The sequence below is a fragment of the Rattus norvegicus genome, chromosome 15 (assembly GCF_036323735.1).
Source record: "Rattus norvegicus strain BN/NHsdMcwi chromosome 15, GRCr8, whole genome shotgun sequence".
Lineage (NCBI taxonomy): Eukaryota > Metazoa > Chordata > Mammalia > Rodentia > Muridae > Rattus > Rattus norvegicus.
This window is the reverse complement of record NC_086033.1, coordinates 20216556-20243823: the sequence shown is the minus strand read 5'-3', so window position 1 is coordinate 20243823 and position 27268 is coordinate 20216556. Positions and strand designations below refer to the sequence as shown.

At 42.8% G+C, this 27268-nt stretch overlaps 1 protein-coding gene and 1 long non-coding RNA gene across 4 annotated transcripts; both read right to left on the bottom strand.

Annotated features, from left to right (window-relative positions):
• Nucleotides 1-3263: 3263 nt before the first annotated feature.
• On the bottom strand, nucleotides 3264-7912 carry Glrxl1 (glutaredoxin like 1). Of its 3 annotated transcripts, none has more exons than XR_010058109.1 (3): nucleotides 7830-7912; nucleotides 4769-4967; nucleotides 3264-4630 (listed from the first exon to the last, which is right to left on the bottom strand). It is a non-coding gene; the product is annotated as a glutaredoxin like 1 (long non-coding RNA). The 3 variants fall into 3 exon arrangements; XR_010058110.1 differs by lacking the exon at nucleotides 7830-7912 and adding an exon at nucleotides 7618-7746; XR_005493890.2 differs by lacking the exon at nucleotides 7830-7912 and adding an exon at nucleotides 7618-7740 and having other exon boundaries at nucleotides 4769-4955.
• A 3147-nt stretch (nucleotides 7913-11059) lies between these two features.
• On the bottom strand, nucleotides 11060-23937 carry LOC120096937 (disks large homolog 5-like). Its single transcript, XM_039093767.2, has 5 exons — nucleotides 23740-23937; nucleotides 22834-22996; nucleotides 21555-21686; nucleotides 13601-13777; nucleotides 11060-11658 (listed from the first exon to the last, which is right to left on the bottom strand). The coding sequence occupies exons 1-5, from the start codon at nucleotides 23888-23890 to the stop codon at nucleotides 11574-11576; spliced, it is 708 nt and encodes a 235-aa protein (XP_038949695.1). The 5' UTR covers nucleotides 23891-23937; the 3' UTR covers nucleotides 11060-11573.
• Nucleotides 23938-27268: the final 3331 nt, after the last annotated feature.

Below are 27268 nucleotides of genomic sequence, written 5' to 3'. Positions count from 1 at the left end.
CATAAAAGCACAATACAATGTGAGCACACAAAATTTCTTAGCCTTCCTTTAGGCCAATCCAAATCATACCGTGAGAAAATCTGGGAAAAATTCCCCTCATAATAATCTGAAAATATAAAAGAGTAATGTGAATTAAAATATTTAAAATGCAAAGACCACCATGAATTAGCTAGAGGTGATGCTAAATAGAGACAATTTGTCTCTAAAATTTTTTCTTTAAGCTGAAAATACATTCATAAAAGTAGTAGAATGCAAAATAACACACAAAACTCATTATCTTTCCTGTATACCAAAAACAAACCATGGGAAAGAAATCAGGGAAATATTCTACTCAAAATAGTCTTAAAATATATAACAAAACACCCTGGATAAGCACACTTATAAAGCATACTATTAGTAAGAAGACATATGAAGCACCCATGATCCATCCTGAATACATATAAGAACTTTCCAGCTGATATTCTGAAAGACCTTAAAGACTTGAATAAATCAAAGCTTTTATATTTTTATGGATAAGTAGATAATGTAATAAGGTCAGTTTTGGATGAATTAATAAAATTAATGCAATAAATAGTGATTAGAAACATTTACTACAATAAATCACCCGCTTTTATGAAACTCATGAATTTGACTATAAATATTCTACTATGGGACAAAGGACAACTTTTAAAGTAGAAAGAGCTAACATGTTTAGAGAGATAATTTTAAAGAAAAAAAAGCTGAGGAAAAATGTCATGAGATAAAAAATTTAATAGTTACCTAAGCAGTGTAATGCGGTTGGCAGAGCGAATATTTGAACAGATTAGAGTCCAGGAACTGTGTTTATTGATTTAAAAACTGAGGTTCCATACCTGCAGGAGGAGGGACTATCAGAGCAGATCTCAAGGAAATTCTGAATGTTCAAGTTAGTTTCCTATTGTTATAGGAAAACATAAAAATGCCAATGTGGGAAAGTGAAGGTTTTATTCACCGCATAAGTTACAGTTCATCATCAATGGAATCCAAGATAAGAACCCAAGGCAGGGGCTTGAAAGCAGAGAGGAACTCTGCTTACTCATCTGCTCAGCTACCTTTCTCTATGACCTCTGCTCACCTTACTAGGGCTGGTACCACCCACAGTGGGCTAAGTCCCCATACATCAACTGCCATCAAGAAAATGACAAAGACACAGCCTGCAAGCCATTCTGATGGCATCAATTGCTTAAGAATGCATCATTTAGACAGCTACAATCAGCTATTACAGCAAGCTATAAAAGGAAAATACAAACCTTAGCCTACTCCAGATAAAAGTGACACTTCATGAGTAGAATTTGAGGTCAAAAGTGAAGTTTTATGTGAGGATGAAATTAGAAGGAATTATTACAGAAATCACACTTTATTTAAAATAAAAAGTGACAACAAGCTGAAGCCACAAATAAAATGTTGGTAACTTTGACTTCTTGAAACCTCTTCTGGAGGCTGCAGGGTGGACGCAGGGCATGGTTGTTGGCTGGCACCACCATGGACCATCCAGTGTTTTGGTGAAGGATTTTCTATCAGAAGCCTTAGCCTTACTACAGAGGCTAGGTCCCCAATAAAAATCATGTCAGTCAATTGGATGACAGATTTTGTGCTCCAAAGAAATGGAGGAGTCCATTTAGTCATGATTTCAGGATGGCTCTAACTCATATCAGAGTCATAGATATCGCAAGCATCCAGAACACCACAAGACCCATTGTCTAACACCAGTATTCTCTGCTGTGCCCTCAGTTACCACGGTAATATCAGTGGTGAGCTCCACAGTATTATTTGTTCCAGTTTCCTGGTGGTGCTGCGCCCAAACCCTGTTTCTTTGACCCAGACAGAAGCTTCAAGTAAAATAGTAAATAATTTTGCCTTGAAAGCCATTGGGTAGCTTGTAGTTGTAGTTAACAATGAAGACCTCAAGCAATCTTCCCTCAGTCCTCCTGTTTTAGCAAGGTTTTTTTGTTGTTTTTTTTTTTGTTTCGTTTTTTGGTTTTTTTTTTTTTTTTTGGTTTTTTTTTTTTTTTTTTTGCTTTTGCTTTTGCTTTTGCTTTTGCTTTTGCTTTTTGTTTTGTTTTGGTGGGTTTTTATTTTATTTTGTTTTTTTTATTTTTCTTTTTGTTCTATTCTTAGAATGCATGGAGTGATCAAGAAGTTGTCAGAAGAAGTTCAAGTACAAATTCAGATGCACAGAAAGACCCCAGTCTTTCTGGTAGGTCCACTGTGTTTGCTGCATTAGGGTTTTTTCCCTTTTGCCTTAAATGTTACCCATTACCACTCTCTTAGAGCCTTTTATCCAGGTACAATTAGTAACATATCTATCATAATTATTTGAATTTCAATTATCCAATTCTAACTACTCTATCACCCACTCCAAACCGGAGACAGGCGTTGAGTTCTGTAGGGTGTGGTTTTGATGCTTAGATCAGGAATCTTCCTGTGAACACTGATTCTTGATAGTTCAATAATGATGCTATTGGCCAACCAGCTGGGTGGCATAGGCAGGTCTTCTAGTTTTTCTCCAGGCAGGCTAGTAGACACAAGGGAGGAGAAGGGATTTAATACTTCAGAGGGAGTAAGAACTACCAGCCATTTGATATCTAGGGTTGAGTGGCCATTGATGGCCTCCCAGACTGGGCTTGGTGCAGCAGGCAGGAGGTTATAAACACAATAAGCTGAGAGCAGATTTGGGGTGCTGAGCTATGACTAAAGGCACCTAAGCAACTGAGCTGAAGGCAGATTTAGAGGTGCTGAGCTGGGAGTAAAAAGGAGGGCATCCTATTTGGAGACTTAGAAGAACCTGGCCACTGAGCCATCTCATCAAAAGTATCTTAATGTATGTGTCTTTTATGTGCAATCCAAAGAGACCTGGGCAGGCTTGATAGCTTGGTCTGCCTAGAGCTTAAAGTGAGGCAGTACAAACAGCACTCTACAGAGTCCTATGTGAGCACTCCATGGGCATTAAGGAGCGAATCCAAAGTCACCTTGACTAAGAGAGTTAGAGCTGACCCAGATGTAGCTTTTGATTATAACCATCCCTTCCTTTTGATCTTTTAGTGTTCCATTTGTTCAAGAATATTAGTGAGGAGGAGAATATGACTCTAAAGGCTATTCTTGGTTGTTAAATTGTCTTCATCAAACCACATTACCAAACCACAAAAGTAGAGGGGAAATCTGTGAGGGATTTCTGCTTAATATAAAGTCAAATTAACTTCTAATCTGGATATTTGAGGTAGGAAGTCACACCTTTAACCGAGAACTTTAATCCTCATATTTTATTTTACTTTTTTAGTCATCTACAGATACATCATTATTAGGAATGTGTCCTTGTCACTGGAGACCAGAGAAGAGACCTACAGTTCCATGATAATTAAATGTCATAACAAGACATCAAAGCAAAATGTCAAAGTGCGAATGGAAGAAATTATTTAGGACAGTGTTTTGCAAACAAGTTTTTATACAGATATTCTTGGAAGGAGAGCTGTGCAATTTTGCATTTCATATTTGACTTTGCTAGTACTCTGACTAGGATCAACATAAAACTTCTTCAGATTTTCTTAATCTCCTTTACAAACAGAGTGGAATGTTCCATTTGCTCTGTGGTCTATATTAATATGGCTACAGTGAGGACCAAGTATGCTAAAGCTCTTCATCTGATTTTTCAAACAGCGTCCTCATACAAGTGTGCACTTCTGTGGGTTGTGGGAGGGCAAGGTTGAGAACACTGGCTGAGAGCTGTGAATGCAGAAGTGGGATGGTGCCTGCCGGAGGGAGGGAAAGGCCTGAGTGTGACTCATAAACAAATTCACATTATCCATTGATTTAATAACCATTCAGGAAGTGGACTTCTGCAATATGACTTCAGCTGACCAGCATGGCAGGAAACCAGAAACACATCCAATGGGGATTTAGATCAACAGGATGGGAAACATGGGCTTAGAGGCAGAGACATATCAGCACATGAAGAGTGGAAAATCAAGCCAGTGTTGTCTGTTAAGCTTCTCAGCCCCATGGTTAGAGGCAAATAGCAACAGGGTTTAGCACTGAGGAAAAGAAGAATAAAAGCCAATTTGTTGAAAAGCCCAGTCACCAGAAAATACTGACATCCTCTGTGATGCACATCAACTCTCAGGGGCATTGGCCGTCGGAATGTCAGGATGATGGCTCTCGGCATGGGCTCTGCCTGCACCCCTTTCCTAACTGCAGAGCTCCAATCTCCTTCAGTCAGGTCATCAGCTCACCTTGCTGTGTCACGGATATTAGATCACTGCGTCTGCCTATGCAGTCGTTTTTTATCTATGAAGACCTGAGGAACTGTTCTCCATCCAGTGAGCTGTTGTAAATAATCTTGAATCACATTGGTGTGTTAGTGACTGTGATGTTCACAGACTCCAGAAGACCAGGTTTGAAAGGCAGTTGACTGAGGATTTCTTGGGTCTTTCTGCAAATAGGGGCAGGTGGGCTTGATGAACACGACCACCTTCCCAGATGGGAACTTGCAGTTCACAAACCACTGAGCCACGCTGACAGGCTGCAGCTTTCCAGGAAGGAACATTCGGTTGAAGGTTCTGGTCCCATGTCAAATGGAATTGGAAAACCTGATGTCGTTGCTTCTGTGGACCAAGACCTGGAAAAGACAACTACATAAAAATCTGAGGACAAGTTGTGAGAGCTTTGTTCTTTCCTTTAATCATGTAGGTCCTAGGGAAGGAGCTCAGGTGTAGGGAGTTGGCAACAATTACCTTTATTTTTTCAGCCATCTCACCTGCTGAATACCTCATTCATGAAACTGAAGAAACTGTATCCATCCTGGTATTCTGTGTATATATCTATGTATCATTCGTGTAGAGTGGATACTTTTGTCTGTTGGTTGGAAAGCACCAGTCTGGAGGGCTCATAGTTGGTCTCAGAAGTCCATTCCATGAGCTGCTTTACAAGAATCATTCACTGATCTGGAAGAAACTCTTTTTATAGGCAGTGAGATCTTCTGGAACAATATCAACCATCCTTCTCCCTTCCCAGTTTTGAACTGAATCATTCTCCACCAAACGCCTGTGGTCTCTGCTGCAGGCTGCATCCCCCAGACTGTCTGAAGCTTGCTCATACCAGTGCATTTATGGGACGGCAACATGATTTCCTCACCACTTCACCCCCAGGGAAGTTTTTCAATTCTTTATTTCATCTAATGGGTCTAATCTACATCGTCACCCAGGATGAGATGGGGGAGTTCTGCTCCAACCCTTACAGTAAGAGATGCTGAGATATGATGCTGTATCCACTAATGCCCTCCATGGACGCCTGGCAGTTTAGACAATAAGCATGGCTATCCAATATATGTGTTCCTACTGGTCTCTGGAAAGAGAGAGTGAGAAAATATGCCTTGTCCATATGAAGCCAGAAAAGAATTTGTGGATCTAGAGGACAAGGTAGGAAGGACTGTGTGTAAATCCCAGTAACTGAGAAAGCAGCCTGGAGCCAGTTGTGTTATTGAGACTTCAGACAGCTTGGCCTTTACACATGTGACACAGCAGACTTCCATGAGCAAATCCTTAGCCTGGAAGATGTAGTTATGGTAGCCAAGAAAACAAACACAGAACTGTCCCCTTTGCCTGCCTCTTACTACTCAGACCTCCCACATCACAGGAAGCTGAATGGTCTTCCGCAAATCCTGAGACCCAGCTCACAAGGGACAGCGCCTGTCTTCAACAGAGCTTCATCTGAGCCTGCCCTTGGCCTGTGGTGGATGTGCAGGAAGTGAGCTGACAGGTGAAACCTTGCCTAGCTGGGCCTCAAAGTGCAGCTTGAGACTCACCCACTGTGATTGTCAACACTTCCATGTCTCCATTGGGAGGGCAGTGTCACAATGTCCTCCTACTGTCTTCTCACTCCATTCACATGCTTCGTGTGACACAAGCTCATTCACAGCTCCACAGGAGGCAGCATAGCTTCAGAGCCCTCATGTCTGGGCATAGAAGCCAAGAGAGCAAGGTCACAGTTCACAGTGACAATGTAGCTATGCCAGGGCCTTTCCTCCAGGTTTTACTTTCAAGTATATCCTTTTATTGCAGTTTACGCTACTCTTTCTAGAAGGCCACGTTGTGGGAGAGCATTTGGATTTTTCCCCATCCACAGTTTACAGATTACTCACATAGACTCCTAGAGGATTTCAGTGGCAAGGTTTCCCTAAAGTTGTATGCAAACTAACCATACACACATACACACACACACACACACACACACACACACACACACACACACACACGGTGGAAGGATAATAGAGACTTGCATGTGGAAGTAAAGTTAGGACAGTGGATCTAGAAGGTAAGATGTGAAGTGTTGTGCTAAAATCTAAGACCCCAGGACGGAGGATGGGAAACAATTGGGAGTGGGGCTTTCCCACAACTTGGCCACATGAACAGTGAAGTATGAGACAACAGACCTGCATGGTCAAAGCCAAAGCCCAGGAATGCACACAGTGTATTGAATGTGATCGCAGCTCATCTCTCTGATCTGTATAGGAACAGTTCAGGTGTTTCCCACACACACTGATATGTAGCAGCTGAGGGCCAGCGCCTCTCCTGCATGCTACTTCATTACAGTCCAACCCTCGCACCCTGAAGGATATTTAAGAACGGACCTGACAGGCGATCTTTAGACCTAGTTTAATATGTAGCTGAGGCTGAGAATGTCAACATTCCCAGAGCTCTGTTGAGCAGCGGGTGCTGATTTCATCTGGCTCCCTTAGTAATACTTCAGAAAACCAAGGAGACAGCCTCCTCAGGCATATTCACAGCTGCACAGGATGGAACTTGGCTTCAGAACACCATAGCCTGTAGGTACAGAAGCCAGGATGAAAATACAAACTCCATCAGCACTCATTTGCTATGGAGATGCCCAGAATCATGGATAGATCTCTCTAGACTCCACAACTGTAGATAGAGATGCCTTGTAGGGGTAGAACATGGTCATTTAGTTCCCCACTTACTGCTCAGGACACCTAGAGAAGTCAGGAAGGAGCCAGTCCCGGTTCTGGTTCACTGACTAACAGTTCTTCACTGCACTAGAAAGCTGCATGACACCCACACGTGTTGACTCAGAAATCTAAGAGGACCACTATCAGGGAATGGTAGTCAGAATAACTCTAGTGGAAAGCCTGAGATGATGAGGTCTCATCTAAAAGTTCTTCTCTCTCCCAGATATTAGTGTCAGACACAAACTGAACCAATCCAAAGGGGGAACACTCAGCCCTGAGCCGAGGATACCACACTAGTCTCTCCCTTCTTCCTGAGGACCTTTGTCTTCTAAGCAAAAAGGAGTAAAAACCATAATCTCTCAGGAAAACAGTGGCCCTTCCCAACAACTGGCTTCTGAAATAGAGAAATTAATGATGTAAAGTCTCTGACTTCCAGGAACCATAACAAGCAGGGAGGTCCAGCTGCTTCTTATAGGCTCCCAGCTCTGGATTTCCATACCTGGAAGGCTCAGCTCAAGGCTCTCTCCTCAAGGAACCTTCTCACCCTTTGCCCAGGGCTCACTGAGCTTTCCCAAGGACCATTTATTTCTTCCTTTTTTACAACAAGACAGAAGTCCAGCTTCCTTCTCCCTAACTCTCACCTCTTCATGCTCTTTGCTCTTTCTCCCAAACAGCCTGCTTAGCCTGGACAACAGGTTGATTAGTGAAATCTGGAGGCATTGAAGATTAGACAGGCAGTTGGTGCCACCACAACACTTGTGACCTCACAGAAGATGCTACAGCTCTCCTGGATACAAGAGATTGTTCAGGGAAGGGACTACTGATGATGTCACTGGGAACTGCCATGGCCTACCTGCTAACCAGCTTTCCTTACAGTGACCAGATTCTGAGGAGCATTTCCAGGAGGCTCTCCAGTGACACACTGGAACGCTTTCCATATCTCCTCCCTCTAAAGCTAGAGATTTCTCTTTGCTTTGTTAGTAGTTACATGCTCTGAAAGGGCAGATTTCGTCAGGGACTTGGTATGGGAAGAAAAGTTCAAGGGACATAAGGGACATGGGGAGGAAGATTCTTCTGAATAATAATTTTATTCCCAGATCCAATCCTGTGACATACATTCCAATTCCCCACGTTTTCCCAGTTTCCCAAAGGCCAGTATTTCCCTCCAGACCTTTAATTTATTGGATATTGGATTTCATTTTCTTATTGTGCATTCCTTCAAACGGGGCTTTCTTTATATGTATTCATGGATGTGTACTCACAAAGTCTCTGTTTTGCATCCCTCTGTTGCAATGATCTTGGTAACATAGTGAACCCAGTTACACAGTGAATATAAAAGTGTAAATGTTGTGCACCTACTTCACATGACAAACGTCCAAATACTTTCTCCAAGAAATAGCCAGACATCAGTGAGCAAAGGACAACGTGGACGGAGATTGGTCCTCTGCAGTTCCATTAGACGTCACTTCTCTAGTGTCCACCTTCCTGAGGTCCCAGGGCCAGGCCTGAGGGTGTTAGAGTTTGGACCATGATCCTGTATTCATGCCAAATGTAAGATCCAGGAGGTTGGGCAGGGAGTGGAAGGGCTTGAGGTCAGGTGAAAGCTCAACTTTAATAGGTCCAGAAGTTCTGGAGGGAGTCTTTTTGGCCTTGTCATCTGTGGCTTCTACCTTCTTGACCTAGTTGTGAGGAATCCATGTTAAAATTCCACCTAACCTCATAACTGTAAGAGTGTAAAACATCACCACGTAGGTCCTTTGCAAATTGCTTTCATTGTCCTTTTCGATGCCCACTTGGCTCATGCAGTTTCACTACCACTAGGTCCTAATTAGGGGATATTGTTGATAGATTTAGAGGTTCACTGGGTCTCTCTGATAGTCAAAGTAATAGACTTTATGGAGAACTGGAAGGACAGGATTTCAAGAATAAAATAGTTGAAGAATTCTGCCAACTGCTGATCTCTAAGACTTAGAAGCAAGGGGGGTGTGTATTCTAAACATAATATTATATGGTTCAATACCTCCTTGTATGGAGTACAGCAGGCCCAAAATAAGAAAAGAGCCTTTCCACCCTTCCTGGACTCTAATGGGAGTTTTCATAGTGTTTCCTTCAATGTCTTGTTCATTATTTCCGCCTGCCCAGATTTCTGCACAACAAAGACTCCAAACTATGCATAAATCTTTGACTATTATTCAGAGGCTTTGGCTGTGAAAGCTGGGCTATTCTATGACAGCATTCCTAGTAAGTGACAAAATTAGGGGAAAGTTTCTAGCAGAGCTTTCTAGTTGCTCTATGATCACTTTCAGTCAGATGTAGTGAGCTTCTACTCACCCAGACAAGGTATCAATAAAAACAAGCAGGTACTTTTACCTAACTCTAGGAGGCCGTGTGTCAGTTAATTCAGGCTCCCATAATTTATCATAGTATTGGCTACCAGTATGCAATCCTTTCAGGGTAAATGATCTCTGTTTTTTATTTACATAGGTGTAAATGTGACATCTGGCTTTGACATCTCCTTCTACACTGTCTAGTGTATTAGGTATATCATACCTTGGTGTTGGCAACTGAGAGAGTTCTGTGGACCCAAGACATGTAGTCTGGTAAAGCTGAGTTACCAGAAACCTGCCAATTCTTTCTGAAAGACTGATCTTTCCCTCCTGTGTTCACCACCAACCTCTGGCGTCAAGCTATCCATTTGATTCTTTTGCATCCTCACCTCTTGTTTATACTCGAAATACACAAGATCTAAGGCACAGACCACATGAAACTCAAGAAGGATGACCAAAATGTGGATGCTTCACTCCTTCTTTAAAGGGGGAACAAAAATATCCATAGGAGGGGATAGGGAGGCAAACTTTAGAGCAGAGAATGAAGGAATGGCCATTCAGAGCCTGCCCCACATGTGAGATATATATATTTATATGTATATATATCTCCACCAAAACTAGATAAAATGGATGAACATAAAAAGTGCATACTGACATGAACCGGATACAGATCTCTCCTGAAAGACACAGCCAAAGCATGTGAAATACAGAGTCAAATGCCAGCAGTGAACCACTGAACTGAGAACAGGACACCCTTTGGAGGAATTAGGGAAAGGACTGAAGGAGTTGAAGGGGCTTGCAACCCCATAAGAACCAACCAGAGCTTCCAGGGACCAAACCACTACCCGAAGACTACACATGGACTGACCCTGCGTAGGTAGCAGTAAATAGCATTGTTGGGGCAACAGTGGAACAGAAAGCCCTTGGTACTACCAAGGTTGAACCCCCAGTGTAGGGAATTTTGGAGAGGGCAGTAATGGGGGTTGGATGGGGAGGGGAACACCCATATAGAACAGGAAGGGGAGGGGTTAGGGGGCTGATGGACAGGAAACCAGGAAAAGGAATAACATTTGAAATGTAAACAAGAAATGCCCAATTTAATAAAAATGGGAGAAAAAAAGAATAACAACAAACAAACCAACAAAAACAATAAAAAAAATATTCCACTGCCAGTGCAGGGGAATATGGGTGGCAAGTAAGGGGGATGTACAGGGGGAATACCCATATGGGGAAGGGAGAGGGAAGGGAATGGGGGCTTAAGGACAGGAAACCAGGAGGGGGAATGACATTTGAAGTGGAAGTAAAGAAATACATCTAATAAAAAATTCTAAAAATATCGATCCTCCAAAATTGCTGGAATTCAATAATCTGCAGTCATAATCGATGCTATATTTCAAGGAATGCAGAGGCATAGAGCTCTGTGTGTCTTGATCTCTTTTTATATTCCCGTACTGAATGTTTGTATGTCCTCTAATGTACTAGAGAAATACTTCTGTGTTTCTCCTTTGTTTGTCGTTATAAAGGAAGCTAAATTTGTGAGCACAGGGATGAAGCGAGGATATTTTTCATCATGAAGGAGGTTCCACAGACATGACACACTGTCGACATCGAGAGCACAGTTTCCTGTGCAGCTCTGGCTGGCTGTGAACTGATGATGAAGCCTACGCTGCATGAGACTTGCAGAAAACCACTGTTGCCTTACACTTGTGCTGTTACAGGAGGAAGAACCACACACGACTCAGGACGGCCTTGTGAGTGAGGGGTTAGAGGTCACGTTTTTATTTATACACAAACATTAATTTATTCAAGAACATTTTAAATTGGGGAGTAAATGAGTTCAATATGTATAGCCTTAGGAATATTAATTCATTAATTAATACTAATTATATACACTAAAGTTAACAAATGAATAACAAAACTTCAATCTTAAACAAATAAAAACAAATGCATAAAACAACCAAACTTCAAAGTAAAAACCAAATAGAACAAATAAATTAGTCAGCATTCAATTCCTGCTGATTTTTCAACATATAACTCCAGCCTGTTGCTGGCCTTGCAAACACAGCAGAACGGCAGGTAAGATGGTAAAAATCTCTTCAAGAGGAATGTAGACCTGCCTCATTCGGGGTGGTTGGTTGTTGATGGACAAGTCGTCAAAAGGTTAAACGTGAGGCCCGTTCCATGCCACATCTCAAGGTCTTTCAAATTCAGCCCAAGATTGGACGGTTACGAGGACTGAGATGCGGGAGGAGTTGTCAATCTTTGCACCCTCAGTGCTCCTGGTGGACAGGTCTGTCTCTGAGAGCTGTAGTCCTGGTCTGCGTCCTGGGCAAGCTTCTGCAGGAGTGTTCAGACCTAGGGGTGGAAAAGACCTGGTGAGGACCTGCCATGTCACTTATCCCATACACAGCAGCACAATTCAGCAGGACAATCCAGGACGATCTTTCATCTGATGTCATTTTCTCATGCCCAAGAGAGAAGGGTAAGAGACCCCACAGGCCTGCATATTTTCTAAGCTTTTAAAAATGCTAAAAATTGAACAGTGAAAAGCAGATAATTCCAATCATCCATATATATTATAATGAATAACAATCGTTAAGAGTGCCACAGACCCAACACAGGCTGAGTGCTGCGGACTATTTTGAGCCTAAGTTTCTGTCTGAAGCACAGATTGGTTCCACCTCAGCATAACTCCTGGACATCTTCTGCCTGCAGATTCAACTCTAAGCAAATTAATCTCCAAATTAACAAATTCCAGACCAAACTCCAAGCCAAGGTATATTCAAACAAGTTTAGGCGATTCTGGAGAGAAAGTGGTGGCAGGTAACGATTAACATAACCAGGATGTTGAGAAGACACAACAAGCACGTGACCTTCCAGTGTTACTGCACACCGAGAGCAAAGGAGGCAGAAGAGCCCTGAGTCAGCAGTTTCCACACTCAGGTACATGGATTTCACACAGCAGCCTCTCCTCACATCCCTGTACCCCATTCCTGAGTTTTCTCCAAGTAATGTCAATGTTGATGAATAGTTTTCCTACTGTAATAATTTAATAGTAATCAAAACCCCATTAAGAACAGTTTAAAAATAATTGCAAAAATTATGTTTATTCTTCTCTCTCTCTCTCTCTACATATATATATACACACATATATATACATATATATATACTTTTACATGTGTCTATATATGTACATATAGACTAATAAAATATATATAAATATATTCGTCTGTGTTCAGAAACTTTATGAGTTCTAACACACACACACATTCACAAACACACACATATACACACACTTCTATATATAAGCACCCATACCGCAAACACTTAAAACAAGCAACTCCCAATGTACAGTATGCACCATAGCCATAAACATGCTAACACATCTGTTCCCACAGACACAAACACACAAAAAAACACATACATACACACACACACCCAGAGTCATAGAGGCAGAGAAGGAGAGAGAGAGAGAGAGAGAGAGAGAGAGAGAGAGAGAGAGAACAGAAATCATAAGTGAGAAGCAGAAAAGAATGAGGAGGCCATCCTTCTGGAAGCACAGTTGTTGAATACAGATTAGGCAAAGGAAATGTGTCAAGTGAGAGCTTAGACACTGCTCTCCATCCCTTATAGAGTAAACCTGTGTAGGGAATGCACTTCTTGGGCACACGAGGTTGAAAGAGTTGGAGAAAAATTTCCCCCTAATCCTCACATATCTCACACAAACCCTCACCCTGAGAGAAGTCTTTCTTACATCCCTGTTCATCCAGTCAGCTCCAGGACAGAAGCCACAGGAAAGAACACTAAAACACTGACATAGAACAGGACTGGCAAACTGCTTCTCAAGCTCTGTCACTATGAACCACGATTGGGACAGGCAGAAGGGACCATTTTCAATGTACGGGGAAAAGGAGAGAAAGTCCACAAGGCCCATCATGATTGGCAATGAGAGCCATTCTTTTACCAATTGAACTGAACTGTAATCAGTTCTGTGCACTACAAAGACGGCTACCACATGGCATCCCTCTAGCATAATGGCATGTAAGTGTGCAATGTGTGATCAACAGATCCCCTTAAGGAAATGCATTTTCTAGTTGAGCAGGAGGATATTGTTGTCAGTCCTCCAGTTTCTTGCATGAAGCTAACATCACAGAAAGTTTTGTAAATGGTCACAGAAATGAACAACTGGATGAGTCCTAGGAGAGTGTCTGGATAAGTTGGAGAAGGTTAAATTGGTTTGACTTGGTTGATGGTTAGATATCAGGAAAACCTGCCCTTGATGCTTCTTTCATCCTACCTGAGGCTGCTTGGTACACGGATTTTCATACTGGCGTCCCCACAGAACCTTGTTGTTTCCTTAATGGACTCTTCCAGTGCAATCTGATCCCATAGAAGCTCCCTGTTCTCATTCATTGCTCTCTGGGCATTGTTCTTCACCTCAAAAAACTCAGTTAGGAGGGGATAGAAGCTGTGGCTGAGACACAAAGAAAAAATGGTGAATCCCAGCCAGTCTCCAACTTCCTCCCACTTCTCCAAGTCCATTACTCCTTCTAGGGTCCTGATCAGAAGAGAGACCCAGATTATAGTCCAATCCACAGTAGCCATGGAGCATAACCTAGAGACAGGTCAAATGGAGAAAAGAGCAACATTCCAGAAGACTCAGTGCATTTCTCAAAATCCTGACACCATTGATTCAAGTTTTTCCCAGAAGAGGACTTAATCGTTATGTGTGCTTATATGTCCATTTTATTAGAATGTCCCTTGGAGGCCAATCTTTCTGTGTCCTGTGTGTCCTAGAGCCTTCCTTAGAGACAGGCTTCCTGGTATGCTTCAAACACTATAAAGCCTGATCCTCACTTTACTTCAAAGATAAGAATGGGCTGACACCCAGACCCGGTGAGAGAGAGACCCAACCGCCTGGTCAGGTGGGCACTCCTGAGGCTGCAGAGCGGAAGAGACCACCAACACTGCTCACCCCTGCCCACATCCCTGGCCCAAGAGGAAACTGTATAAGGCCTCTGGGCTCCCGTGGGGGAGGGCCCAGGAGCGGCAGGACTTCTGCGCCTGAGACACCGCCGCCGGAACCTGAAAGAAACAGACCGGATAAACAGTTCTCTGCACCCAAATCCCGTGGGAGGGAGAGCTAAACCTTCAGAGAGGCAGACAAGCCTGGGAAACCAGAAGAGACTGCTCCCTGCACACACATCTCGGACGCCAGAGGAAAAAGCCAAAGACCATCTGGAACCCTGGTGCACTGAAGCTCCCGGAAGGGGCGGCACAGGTCTCCCTGGTTGCTGCCGCTGCAGAGAGCCCCTGGGCAGCACCCCACGAGCGAACCTGAGCCTCGGGACCACAGGTAAGACCAAACTTTCTGCTGCAAGAAAGCTGCCTGGTGAGCTTGGGACACGGAAGCAGAATTTCTCTAGGAGGCACGGTCTGTGTTTACCGGAAGTCCCACACCCGCGGATCCCGGCCCGCAGCAGCTCTCTGCTCCCAGACCCGGTGAGAGAGAGACCCAACCGCCTGGTCAGGTGGGCACTCCTGAGGCTGCAGAGCGGAAGAGACCACCAACACTGCTCACCCCTGCCCACATCCCTGGCCCAAGAGGAAACTGTATAAGGCCTCTGGGCTCCCGTGGGGGAGGGCCCAGGAGCGGCAGGACTTCTGCGCCTGAGACACCGCCGCCGGAACCTGAAAGAAACAGACCGGATAAACAGTTCTCTGCACCCAAATCCCGTGGGAGGGAGAGCTAAACCTTCAGAGAGGCAGACAAGCCTGGGAAACCAGAAGAGACTGCTCCCTGCACACACATCTCGGACGCCAGAGGAAAAAGCCAAAGACCATCTGGAACCCTGGTGCACTGAAGCTCCCGGAAGGGGCGGCACAGGTCTTCCTGGTTGCTGCCGCTGCAGAGAGCCCCTGGGCAGCACCCCACGAGCGAACCTGAGCCTCGGGACCACAGGTAAGACCAAATTTTCTGCTGCAAGAAAGCTGCCTGGTGAACTCAAGACACAGGCCCACAAGAACAGCTGAAGACCTGTAGAGAGGAAAAACTACACGCCGGAAAGCAGAACACACTGTCCCCATAACTGACTGAAAGAGAGGAAAACAGGTCTACAGCACTCCTGACACACAGGCTTATAGGTCAGTCTAGCCACTGTCAGAAATAGCAGAACAAAGTAACACTAGAGATAATCTGATGGCGAGAGGCAAGCGCAGGAACCCAAGCAACAGAAACCAAGACTGCATGCCATCATCGGAGCCCAATTCTCCCGCCAAAACAAACATGGAATATCCAAACACACCAGAAAAGCAAGATCTAGTTTCAAAATCATATTTGATCATGATGCTGGAGGACTTCAAGAAAGACATGAACACACTTAGGGAAACACAGGAAATCATTAATAAACAAGTAGAGGCCTACAGAGAGGAATGGCAAAAATCCCTGAAAGAATTCCAGGAAAACACAATCAAACAGATGAAGGAATTAAAAATGGAAATAGAAGCAATCAAGAAAGAACACATGGAAACAACCCTGGATATAGAAAACCAAAAGAAGAGACAAGGAGCTGTAGATACAAGCTTCACCAACAGAATACAAGAGATGGAAGAGAGAATCTCAGGAGCGGAAGATTCCATAGAAATCATTGACTCAACTGTCAAAGATAATGTAAAGCGGAAAAAGCTACTGGTCCAAAACATACAGGAAATCCAGGACTCAATGAGAAGATCAAACCTAAGGATAATAGGTATAGAAGAGAGTGAAGACTCCCAGCTCAAAGGACCAGTAAATATCTTCAACAAAATCATAGAAGAAAACTTCCCTAACCTAAAAAAAGAGATACCCATAGGCATACAAGAAGCCTACAGAACTCCAAATAGATTGGACCAGAAAAGAAACACCTCCCGTCACATAATTGTCAAAACACCAAACGCACAAAATAAAGAAAGAATATTAAAAGCAGTAAGGGAAAAAGGTCAAGTAACATATAAAGGGAGACCTATCAGAATCACACCAGACTTCTCGCCAGAAACTATGAAGGCCAGAAGATCCTGGACTGATGTCATACAGACCCTAAGAGAACACAAATGCCAGCCCAGGTTACTGTATCCAGCAAAACTCTCAATTAACATTGATGGAGAAACCAAGATATTCCATGACAAAACCAAATTTACACAATATCTTTCTACAAATCCAGCACTACAAAGGATAATAAATGGTAAAGCCCAACATAAGGAGGCAAGCTATACCCTAGAAGAAGCAAGAAACTAATCGTCTTGGCAACAAAACAAAGAGAATGAAAGCACACAAACATAACCTCACATCCAAATATGAATATAAAGGGAAACAATAATCACTATTCCTTAATATCTCTCAATATCAATGGCCTCAACTCCCCAATAAAAAGACATAGATTAACAAACTGGATACGCAACGAGGACCCTGCATTCTGCTGCCTACAGGAAACACACCTCAGAGACAAAGACAGACACTACCTCAGAGTGAAAGGCTGGAAAACAACTTTCCAAGCAAATGGTCAGAAGAAGCAAGCTGGAGTAGCCATTCTAATATCAAATAAAATCAATTTCCAACTAAAAGTCATCAAAAAAGATAAGGAAGGACACTTCATATTCATCAAAGGAAAAATCCACCAAGATGAACTCTCAATCCTAAATATCTATGCCCCAAATACAAGGGCACCTACATACGTAAAAGAAACCTTACTAAAGCTCAAAACACACATTGCACCTCACACAATAATAGTGGGAGATTTCAACACCCCACTCTCATCAATGGACAGATCATGGAAACAGAAATTAAACAGTGATGTCGACAGACTAAGAGAAGTCATGAGCCAAATGGACTTAACGGATATTTATAGAACATTCTATCCTAAAGCAAAAGGATATACCTTCTTCTCAGCTCCTCATGGTACTTTCTCCAAAATTGACCATATAATTGGTCAAAAAACGGGCCTCAACAGGTACAGAAAGATAGAAATAATCCCATGCGTGCTATCGGACCACCACGGCCTAAAACTGGTCTTCAATAACAATAAGGGAAGAATGCCCACATATACGTGGAAATTGAACAATGCTCTACTCAATGATAAACTGGTCAAGGAAGAAATAAAGAAAGAAATTAAAAACTTCTTAGAATTTAATGAAAATGAAGATACAACATACTCAAACTTATGGGACACAATGAAAGCTGTGCTAAGAGGAAAACTCATAGCGCTGAGTGCCTGCAGAAAGAAACAGGAAAGAGCATATGTCAGCAGCTTGACAGCACACCTAAAAGCTCTAGAACAAAAAGAAGCAAATACACCCAGGAGGAGTAGAAGGCAGGAAATAATCAAACTCAGAGCTGAAATCAACCAAGTAGAAACAAAAAGGACCATAGAAGGAATCAACAGGACCAAAAGTTGGTTCTTTGAGAAAATCAACAAGATAGATAAACCCTTAGCCAGACTAACGAGAGGACACAGAGAGTGCGTCCAAATTAACAAAATCAGAAATGAAAAGGGAGACATAACTACAGATTCAGAGGAAATTCAAAAAATCATCAGATCTTACTATAAAAACCTATATACAACAAAATTTGAAAATCTTCAGGAAATGGACTATTTCCTAGACAGATACCAGGTATCAAAGTTAAATCAGGAACAGATAAACCAGTTAAACAACCCCAACTAACTCCTAAGGAAATAGAAGCAGTCATTAAAGGTCTCCCAACCAAAAAGAGCCCAGGTCCAGATGGGTTTAGTGCAGAATTCTATCAAACCTTCATAGAAGACCTCATACCAATATTATCCAAACTATTCCACAAAATTGAAACAGATGGAGCCCTACCGAATTCCTTCTACGAATCTACAATTACTCTTATACCTAAACCACACAAAGACACAACAAAGAAAGAGAACTTCAGACCAATTTCCCTTATGAATATCGACGCAAAAATACTCAATAAAATTCTGGCAAACCGAATTCAAGAGCACATCAAAACAATCATCCACCATGATCAAGTAGGCTTCATCCCAGGCATGCAGGGATGGTTTAATATACGGAAAACCATCAACGTGATCCATTATATAAACAAACTGAAAGAACAGAACCACATGATCATTTCATTAGATGCTGAGAAAGCATTTGACAAAATTCAACACCCCTTCATGATAAAAGTCCTGGAAAGAATAGGAATTCAAGGCCCATACCTAAACATAGTAAAAGCCATATACAGCAAACCAGTTGCTAACATTAAACTAAATGGAGAGAAACTTGAAGCAATCCCACTAAAATCAGGGACTAGACAAGGCTGCCCACTCTCTCCCTACTTATTCAATATAGTTCTTGAAGTTCTAGCCAGAGCAATCAGACAACAAAAGGAGATCAAAGGGATACAGATCGGAAAAGAAGAGGTCAAAATATCACTATTTGCAGATGATATGATAGTATATTTAAGTGATCCCAAAAGTTCCACCAGAGAACTACTAAAGCTGATAAACAACTTCAGCAAAGTGGCTGGGTATAAAATTAACTCAAATAAATCAGTTGCCTTCCTCTATACAAAAGAGAAACAAGCCGAGAAAGAAATTAGGGAAACGACACCCTTCATAATAGACCCAAATAATATAAAGTACCTCGGTGTGACTTTAACCAAGCAAGTAAAAGATCTGTACAATAAGAACTTCAAGTCACTGAAGAAAGAAATTGAAGAAGACCTCAGAAGATGGAAAGATCTCCCATGCTCATGGATTGGCAGGATTAATATAGTAAAAATGGCCATTTTACCAAAAGCAATCTACAGATTCAATGCAATCCCCATCAAAATACCAATCCAATTCTTCAAAGAGTTAGACAGAACAATTTGCAAATTCATCTGGAATAACAAAAAACCCAGGATAGCTAAAGCTATCCTCAACAATAAAAGGACTTCAGGGGGAATCACTATCCCTGAACTCAAGCAGTATTACAGAGCAATAGTGATAAAAACTGCATGGTATTGGTACAGAGACAGACAGATAGACCAATGGAATAGAATTGAAGACCCAGAAATGAACCCACACACCTATGGTCACTTGATTTTTGACAAAGGAGCCAAAACCATCCAATGGAAAAAAAGATAGCATTTTCAGCAAATGGTGCTGGTTCAACTGGAGGGCAACATGTAGAAGAATGCAGATCGATCCATGCTTATCACCCTGTACAAAGCTTAAGTCGAAGTGGATCAAGGACCTCCACATCAAACCAGACACACTCAAACTAATAGAAGAAAAACTAGGGAAGCATCTGGAACACATGGGCACTGGAAAAAATTTCCTGAACAAAACACCAATGGCTTATGCTCTAAGATCAAGAATTGACAAATGGGATCTCATAAAACTGCAAAGCTTCTGTAAGGCAAAGGACACTGTGGTTAGGACAAAACGGCAACCAACAGATTGGGAAAAGATCTTTACCAACCCTACAACAGATAGAGGCCTTATATCCAAAATATACAAAGAACTCAAGAAGTTAGACCGCAGGGAAACAAATAACCCTATTAAAAAATGGGGTTCAGAGCTAAACAAAGAATTCACAGCTGAGGAATGCCGAATGGCTGAGAAACACCTAAAGAAATGTTCAACATCTTTAGTCATAAGGGAAATGCAAATCAAAACAACCCTGAGATTTCACCTCACACCAGTGCGATTGGCTAAGATCAAAAACTCAGGTGACAGCAGATGCTGGCGAGGTTGTGGAGAAAGAGGAACACTCCTCCATTGTTGGTGGGATTGCAGACTGGTAAAACCATTCTGGAAATCAGTCTGGAGGTTCCTCAGAAAATTGGACATTGAACTGCCTGAGGATCCAGCTATACCTCTCTTGGGCATATACCCAAAAGATGCCTCAACATATAAAAGAGACACGTGCTCCACTATGTTCATCGCAGCCTTATTTATAATAGCCAGAAAATGGAAAGAACCCAGATGCCCTTCAACAGAGGAATGGATACAGAAAATGTGGTACATCTACACAATGGAATACTACTCAGCTATCAAAAACAACGAGTTTATGAAATTCGTAGGCAAATGGTTGGAACTGGAAAATATCATCCTGAGTGAACTAACCCAATCACAGAAAGACATACATGGTATGCACTCATTGATAAGTGGCTATTAGCCCAAATGCTTGAATTACCCTAGATCCCTAGAACAAACGAAACTCAAGACGGATGATCAAAATGTGAATGCTTCACTCCTTCTTTAAATGAGGAAAAAGAATACCCTTGGCCTGGAAGGGAGAGGCAAAGATTAAAACAGAGACTGAAGGAACACCCATTCAGAGCCTGTCCCACATTTGGCCCATACATATACAGCCACCCAATTGGACTAGATGGATGAAGCAAAGAAGTGCAGACCGACAGGAGCCGGATGTAGATCGCTCCTGAGAGACACAGCCAGAATACAGCAAATACAGAGGCGAATGCCAGCAGCAAACCACTGAACTGAGAATAGGTCCCCTATTGAAGGAATCAGAGAAAGAACTGGAAGAGCTTGAAGGGGCTCGAGACCCCAAAAGTACAACAATGCCAAGCAACCAGAGCTTCCAGGGACTAAGCCACTACCTAAAGACTATACATGGACTGACCCTGGACTCTGACCCCATAGGTAGCAATGAATATCCTAGTAAGAGCACCAGTGGAAGGGGAAGCCCTGGGTCCTGCTAAGACTGAACCCCCAGTGAACTAGTCTATGGGGGGAGGGCGGCAATGGTGGGAGGGTTGGGAGGGGAACACCCATAAGGAAGGGGAGGGGGGAGGGGGATGTTTGCCCGGAAACCGGGAAAGGGAATAACACTCGAAATGTATATAAGAAATACTCAAGTTAATAAAAAAAAAAAACATATTAAAAAAAAAAACTGAAGTTTATACATGCATCATAGATATATCATAATGGTAAAATCACAGATATGTCCTACAGCTGTAGTGAAGTTTTATTGCATTAGTAAGAAGATAAATATAAGAAACAAAACTTAAGGAAAAAGTATATTTACTACAAGAACACAAATTTGCTCATATTAATATTATAGTCCAATATTTTAAAATATATTGGATATGTTACTTAATATATAAACACATTTTTGCTGAGATACATATTCTATTTTTAATAAATGAACAAATTTCCATTGAAAAAAAAAAAAAAAAAAAAAAGAATGGGCTGACACATGCCGTGCCTATTGCTGGGGTCACAACCTTGTAAGTTACTCACCAGTACCAGTCATTTTCCAGTGTAAGGTTTTTACATTTGACCAAAGCATAATTGATCTGCTCGCTCATTTTCTTCATGTCGGTCATCACTTCCTCGTGCTGCCTCATGAGCATCTCGGACTCAAAGTTGTTCCTGTGGTAGGGCATGGTCCAAGGACAAATAACATTATGAATGAAGGATTCAAGAATTACATGAATTCAGACTGAATCCTAAACTACCCCAGCCTAGGACATGCCACGCCCTTACTCCTTGGTACTGGGTGCATTTGGTATTTATTAAGTTTATTATTATGGACACAGAGACAGCAGTGCCAGCAAACAAAAGGAGGGAGCTGATTTCCTTGGGATCCCTGATGGGGTTTGAAGAAATAGACTAGCTTGAAAAGAACATTCGAGGACCCTGTGCCACGATCCAGGCTCCAACTTTTACACATGAAGACTATTCTCCTATTCTTAGGTAACAATTCTCAATCATAGAATCTATTGCTACATGAAAACCCAACGGAACACGAACAGTAGTATCAGGGAAAAGAATTTATAACACACACCGGGAGATTCCCATGTGTGTCCAAGCTGAGCGGATGTGAAATGTTGTACTGCTCAAAGTGAGGCTCTCAGCCACATCATTATCATGCCATGGAAATTGACACAGGATAATTCTCAGGCCAAATCAGAACACAGAATACCCAGATCTTCAGTGATACACACAAAAACATTCACACATGCATACACACACACACAAACTCACACAAAACTCTCTCTCTCTCTCTCTCTCTCTCTCTCTCTCTCAAATACAATTAGAATGCGAAATGAATACAAGGATGTGACATTATCTCAAAATACAATGAATAAAATCAGAGAACACCAATGATACCCTGTTGTCAGTCCAGTCACACACTGTGAGGCAGCAAGAGGGATTAGGCCCCTCCAGCTCTTCACAGGACCTATTGAACCCAAAGCACCTCCATATAAATTACAACAATGATTGGTCATAATCAGAGCACCTAGAATTTCCCACAAGCCAACACCTGTCCAGGCTACTTAAACCACACAATGAGAGCTCACACACTACTCCCCTCATTCCCAGACTGTAATTCAGGCCACAGGCTATGATTTACGTTTGTAGCAATCAAAATAGCCTGTGCCACCATCTCATTCCCATCTGGACTTCCCATTCTGATGCAATCAGGAAAGTGATTTTGACCATGAGGACACCCTGGAGTTGTAGCCTACTGTGATGTGAGGAAATGTGGATTTAACAGAACTTGCATTGTGACTACCTGTCATTTAAATTCTTTCCCGGGTAATCAGCCAGGATTCTCCTGAGTTCATCTCTCAACTTTTGCATCTTGTGGAGAGCAATTTTGAGGTTCTCCAAACGCTTCATTCTCTCCTCCTCAACAGGTGTCGTGGAGGGTTGCGATGATGCCTTCTGATCCGACTCTGTAGGTAGATAAACACCAGTGAACAGGCATATATGTGGACACAGTGTCAATAAAAACTATGCTTACTTTAAAACCGAAGTCTGAGGATGAAAAGTTCTACAGATACAGTGACTCCCTGACAGAGCAAGAAAGCGATCTTTAAGCTGAACTCAGCTGGGTCCCTGTTCCCCACCATCATAGCCATAGGATGACATATGCCATCATAGATATAGACCACACCTCCTACAGCCATTCCTCTGCCACTGAAATTCTAAAGCTGGCCTAAACAAGAAGAATTCGAGGACCTTCTCAGCTAATGTCTGATGTGAGGCAGGTAAGTCCTTGAATCCAAACTGCTTAACATCTTGAATCCCTAGTCACGTGTGTTCAAGGACAAAGTAACTGAGACCTTGATATATGACCAGGAGAGTATCCCTCTTGGCATCCATTACCCACGTAATCTAGAGGACACAGCTGAGAATGAAGTGCTTCAACAGCCTATCCTGAGAGAGACACTTTGTTATTCTTACAGAGGCTCATCCTGGTATTCTTTGACCCTACTCATGACATTAAAGAGATCCAAGGAAAGCCCCTTGACATATAACAGTTCCTGGTTCTCTGTCAAACTAATGATCAGAAATTGTTGAGTCTGGGTCAGCCATTTAGGAAGACTGAGGCTCTAAATCATACGTCCTACTCCTGGAAGGACCAGCTCAAGCCAACCTCCTCCAGGAAGCTCCCCTTGCCCTGCCCAGTACTCACTTGACCTCCTCCAGGACCTTTCCATTCGTCTTGTTCTCCAACGTGATAGAAGGCTGGCCTCCCTCTGCCTTGGTGTGGTCTCTGCAGGGATATGATTGTCCCTCCGAAAGAGACTGAGGATCCTGGAGAACATGCCTCCTCGGGAACCCATTAGGAAATGAAGGGAAATGGCTCAGGCAGTTGGTGTCACCACAACACTGCTGACACCACAGAACATTCTAGTGTTTCCTGGATACAAGAGAATTTCCAGGGAAGACACCACCGGTGATGTCACTGGGAAATGCCATAGCTTACTTGCTAACTACCTCCACCCAGACTGACCAGGTTCTGCAGTGGCTTTTCCAGAGACTCACTTTTGAGTCAGGGAACAACCACTGGCACAGGCTCCTTCCACAACTTCAGAGTTCTCACTGCTTCATTACAACTCAGTTGCTGAGGACAGAGAGAGTTGGTTAAAGCCTTGATATGGATAGAACATCTTTGTTATCAGCCAAAAATCTAAAGACCCTCGGTGAGGGAGATTCTTCTCCCTGAAATGTATAAACCCAGGGTAGATGCATGTGACATATAGTCCAATTCCCACAGTTTTTACTGTTCCCAGGAGGCCAATATTTTTTTCCTACACCTTTAAATGTATGCAAGTTGGAGTATATTGTTTCATGGACTGTGCCTTGGGAGGGGGCATGGTTTCAATATATTCACCCATGTTTTTTCCTGAAATCTCTGTCTTACAATCCCATTTTGTGCAATGAAAACTCCTGTTTCCTGGCAACATAGGTGTTCAGGTATAGGGCAAACATCAAATTGTAAACTTTCTGTACATTCTTAAAAGTTAAAATCCCCAAAAGTGAGGGAACTGAGACCCAAGCAAGAGCCAAGGAGGGGCAGAATGCAGAGGTGCTGCTGGCCAAGGAAGAGCAGGAGGAAGCAGAGAAGCTGTAGCACATCATGGTGCACAGGGAGCTAGAACTGAAGTTCGACCTGGGCAACCTGTTGGCTTCTGACAGCAACCCCTCGATGGTGCTGTGCCAGGCCAGGACCTTTCTGGAGGCCGAATATGTGCCCTGGAGTGGGAAAACCCAGAACATCTCATCAACCAGCTGTGGAAGCTGCTGACCAACGGCATGGAGGAGGCGGTGGTAGTGTGCTTGCAGGAGCCTGACACAGGCCTTCCCCGCAGGAAGCCACTGCCTGGCCAAGGGCTCTCACTGGCTGGTAGCAGTTGGTGAACTAGAAGGGCATCCATCCCAAGAAAAGGACCAACCTCATGTGGGACGAGGTGAATGGCCAGTAGTGATGCCCTTGTGGCTACAAGCCCTCCCTGGATGACACTGAGGAGTGGCTGACTGAGGTGCCTGGGAGCACAAACTCCATGGAAGACCAGTTCTCCAAAAAGGATTCAGGCCAAGAAGAATGCATGGCCAAGAACTAGCTGAACCATCTGTGGAACTGGCCTGCATGCACAAGATGCAGATGCCCAGCTTAGCTGTTCTGCATCTTCCTGACACCCTCTTATGCAGTCCACTGTCCCAGTCAAAATTTCCCCTAAATCTGGCAAAGGCCCTAAATGTTCATCTAAAATTACATTGTGCCTAGAGGCTGCAAAACTCAAGAACGGTAAAATAAATGTGTCCATGAAACCAATGAAAATTAGGCTAATCTCCTACCTTTTGTCCTCCTAAGGGTCAGATGCCCCCCATACAGAGACGTTCACTAGGTAAAAGTTACTAGCCGTTCCCCCATCACATTCTTGGAGACCCTGCAACAGACCCAGAGGACTATTCACAAGGCTGAACCCTGCTCATGTCTGAGCTTGACCAAATGTTCCAGACTGGAAACTTTATGTGGACAGAGAGGATCCTGACACAGAGCTTGGAACCAACAGTGAAAGCCCATACATTGTGGTCCTCAGCACCCACTGTCACCATACCCAGCTAAACGGGGCTACAGAATATAGGTCACTCCCAGAGTCTCTAACACACTAAAGACAAAACAGACACAGTTTTATAATGATAGTTTTCTTATTTTCTTTATATTTATATGTTTCACTGATCCTTTAATTAATCCATATACGTTTGAACACATAAAACATTTTAAAATAATATTTGTATGATTATAACAACCTTCCAAGCTTAAAACTTTAAAATCGTATGTTAAGTTACCAAATATTTTCTATTTCTTCATCTCGCTTGTCTTGATCACTCAGCAAACTTGTTTTCGCACAAATTACCACATGAATACTAGAGCCCAGTTTTATATGCCATTCACAGAATGGTGCCATGGCAATGATGCCAGCCAGAGTGGGCTTCCAACCTCAATAAACTGTAGTTTTCTTACGTTGTCTTTGTTTGTAGGACAGACATTAAACCCTGATGATCCAAAAGATCAGACGCAGGGAGCTCATAGCCAATCTAAGCTCTACCTCCAATTCTATCAGCTAGAAATGGGACCATTCTAAGGTCACCCTGGGGAATCTCCAGGCAAAGGGTACATGTTTAATGTCACCAAGACACCAGCTAGTAGTTCCTGGGTGCAGATGTTTTAGCATTCAGTGCTCTTAACTGCTGAGCCATCTCTCCAGCCCGGGGGCAAGGTTTCTTACTAGAATCTTCACCTTTGGAATATTTCTAATCTCTGGACTCTTGGGCCCTGAAGTACAAAATAAGAACCAGGTTCTCAGAGACTCTCAAAGAGAAGAAATGAAGTCCATGAAGTCAGTGAAAATTTTTACCAACCCAAAGTCAAACTGATTCAAATCAATGCTGGCCCACTAAATTATCAGAGCATCTTCAAGAGAGAAAGTTCCCAGTACTAGGGAGATATGTTGAAATTTGAGCTTTGAATCTCATTTCAGATGAAAGCGATGTGGACTGGGACAGAGGCAGGAGGGGCTCTAGGTTGTGTTAAGCCTGGGCTGTGCATTGAGAGCCTTTCTCAAGAGAACAGTCACAAGGAAGTGACATGGAAACAAGCTGTCATCTCAGGGGATGTCACTTTATATGATTTGGTGATTTAATCCTGTGAAAAGAAACTCAGATGTGGGGTGACAGTCTAATGGCAGAACCTTGTCTAGCACAGACAAATAGAAGGACAGGAAGGAGGGAGAAAGAAGGGCCAAAGGTGACCAATGCTACAGGCATTCAAAGGTTAAGAATGCTCTCCCTAAGACCTTGAGGAAAGCTAGCTGTCCCACACTGGAGCAAGGCTCACAGTTGACTGCAGTTCAGAAACTGGAGATGATTGTCCCTGTGTTGCTGTGCAGAAAGGACTGGAACAGTAGCAAAGACAGTGGCTGCGCCCATTTCATGGGTGCTTTAGAGCAAGACACCTTCCAGAGAGGTTTCCAACTAAAAATGTTCAAATGCTACCTCTGAGCCTTAAAATTTTATAGCTTAGGTAAAGTCAGATTTTTCTTGTTATTTGCAAATGAAGTTGTGAAGGTTTTCAAGTCGTTCCTCTAGAGGGAGCCCCAGGGCTTGAATATTCTGACAGTGAACCTCCCCAGGCATCTCCCCAGGGGTCAAGGTTT

Excerpts from the sequence above, each read along its gene's own strand:
- LOC120096937 (XM_039093767.2), bottom strand. The coding sequence starts at position 23,890 with ATGGGTTCCCGAGGAGGCATGTTCTCCAGGATCCTCAGTCTCTTTCGG. Across the intron at positions 22,997-23,739 it reads AAGGTCCTGGAGGAGGTCAA|AGTCGGATCAGAAGGCATCA; the intron begins GTGAGTACTGGG and ends ATCTACCTACAG. Across the intron at positions 13,778-21,554 it reads CTGGAAAATGACTGGTACTG|CCACAGCTTCTATCCCCTCC; the intron begins GTGAGTAACTTA and ends TTTGTGTCTCAG.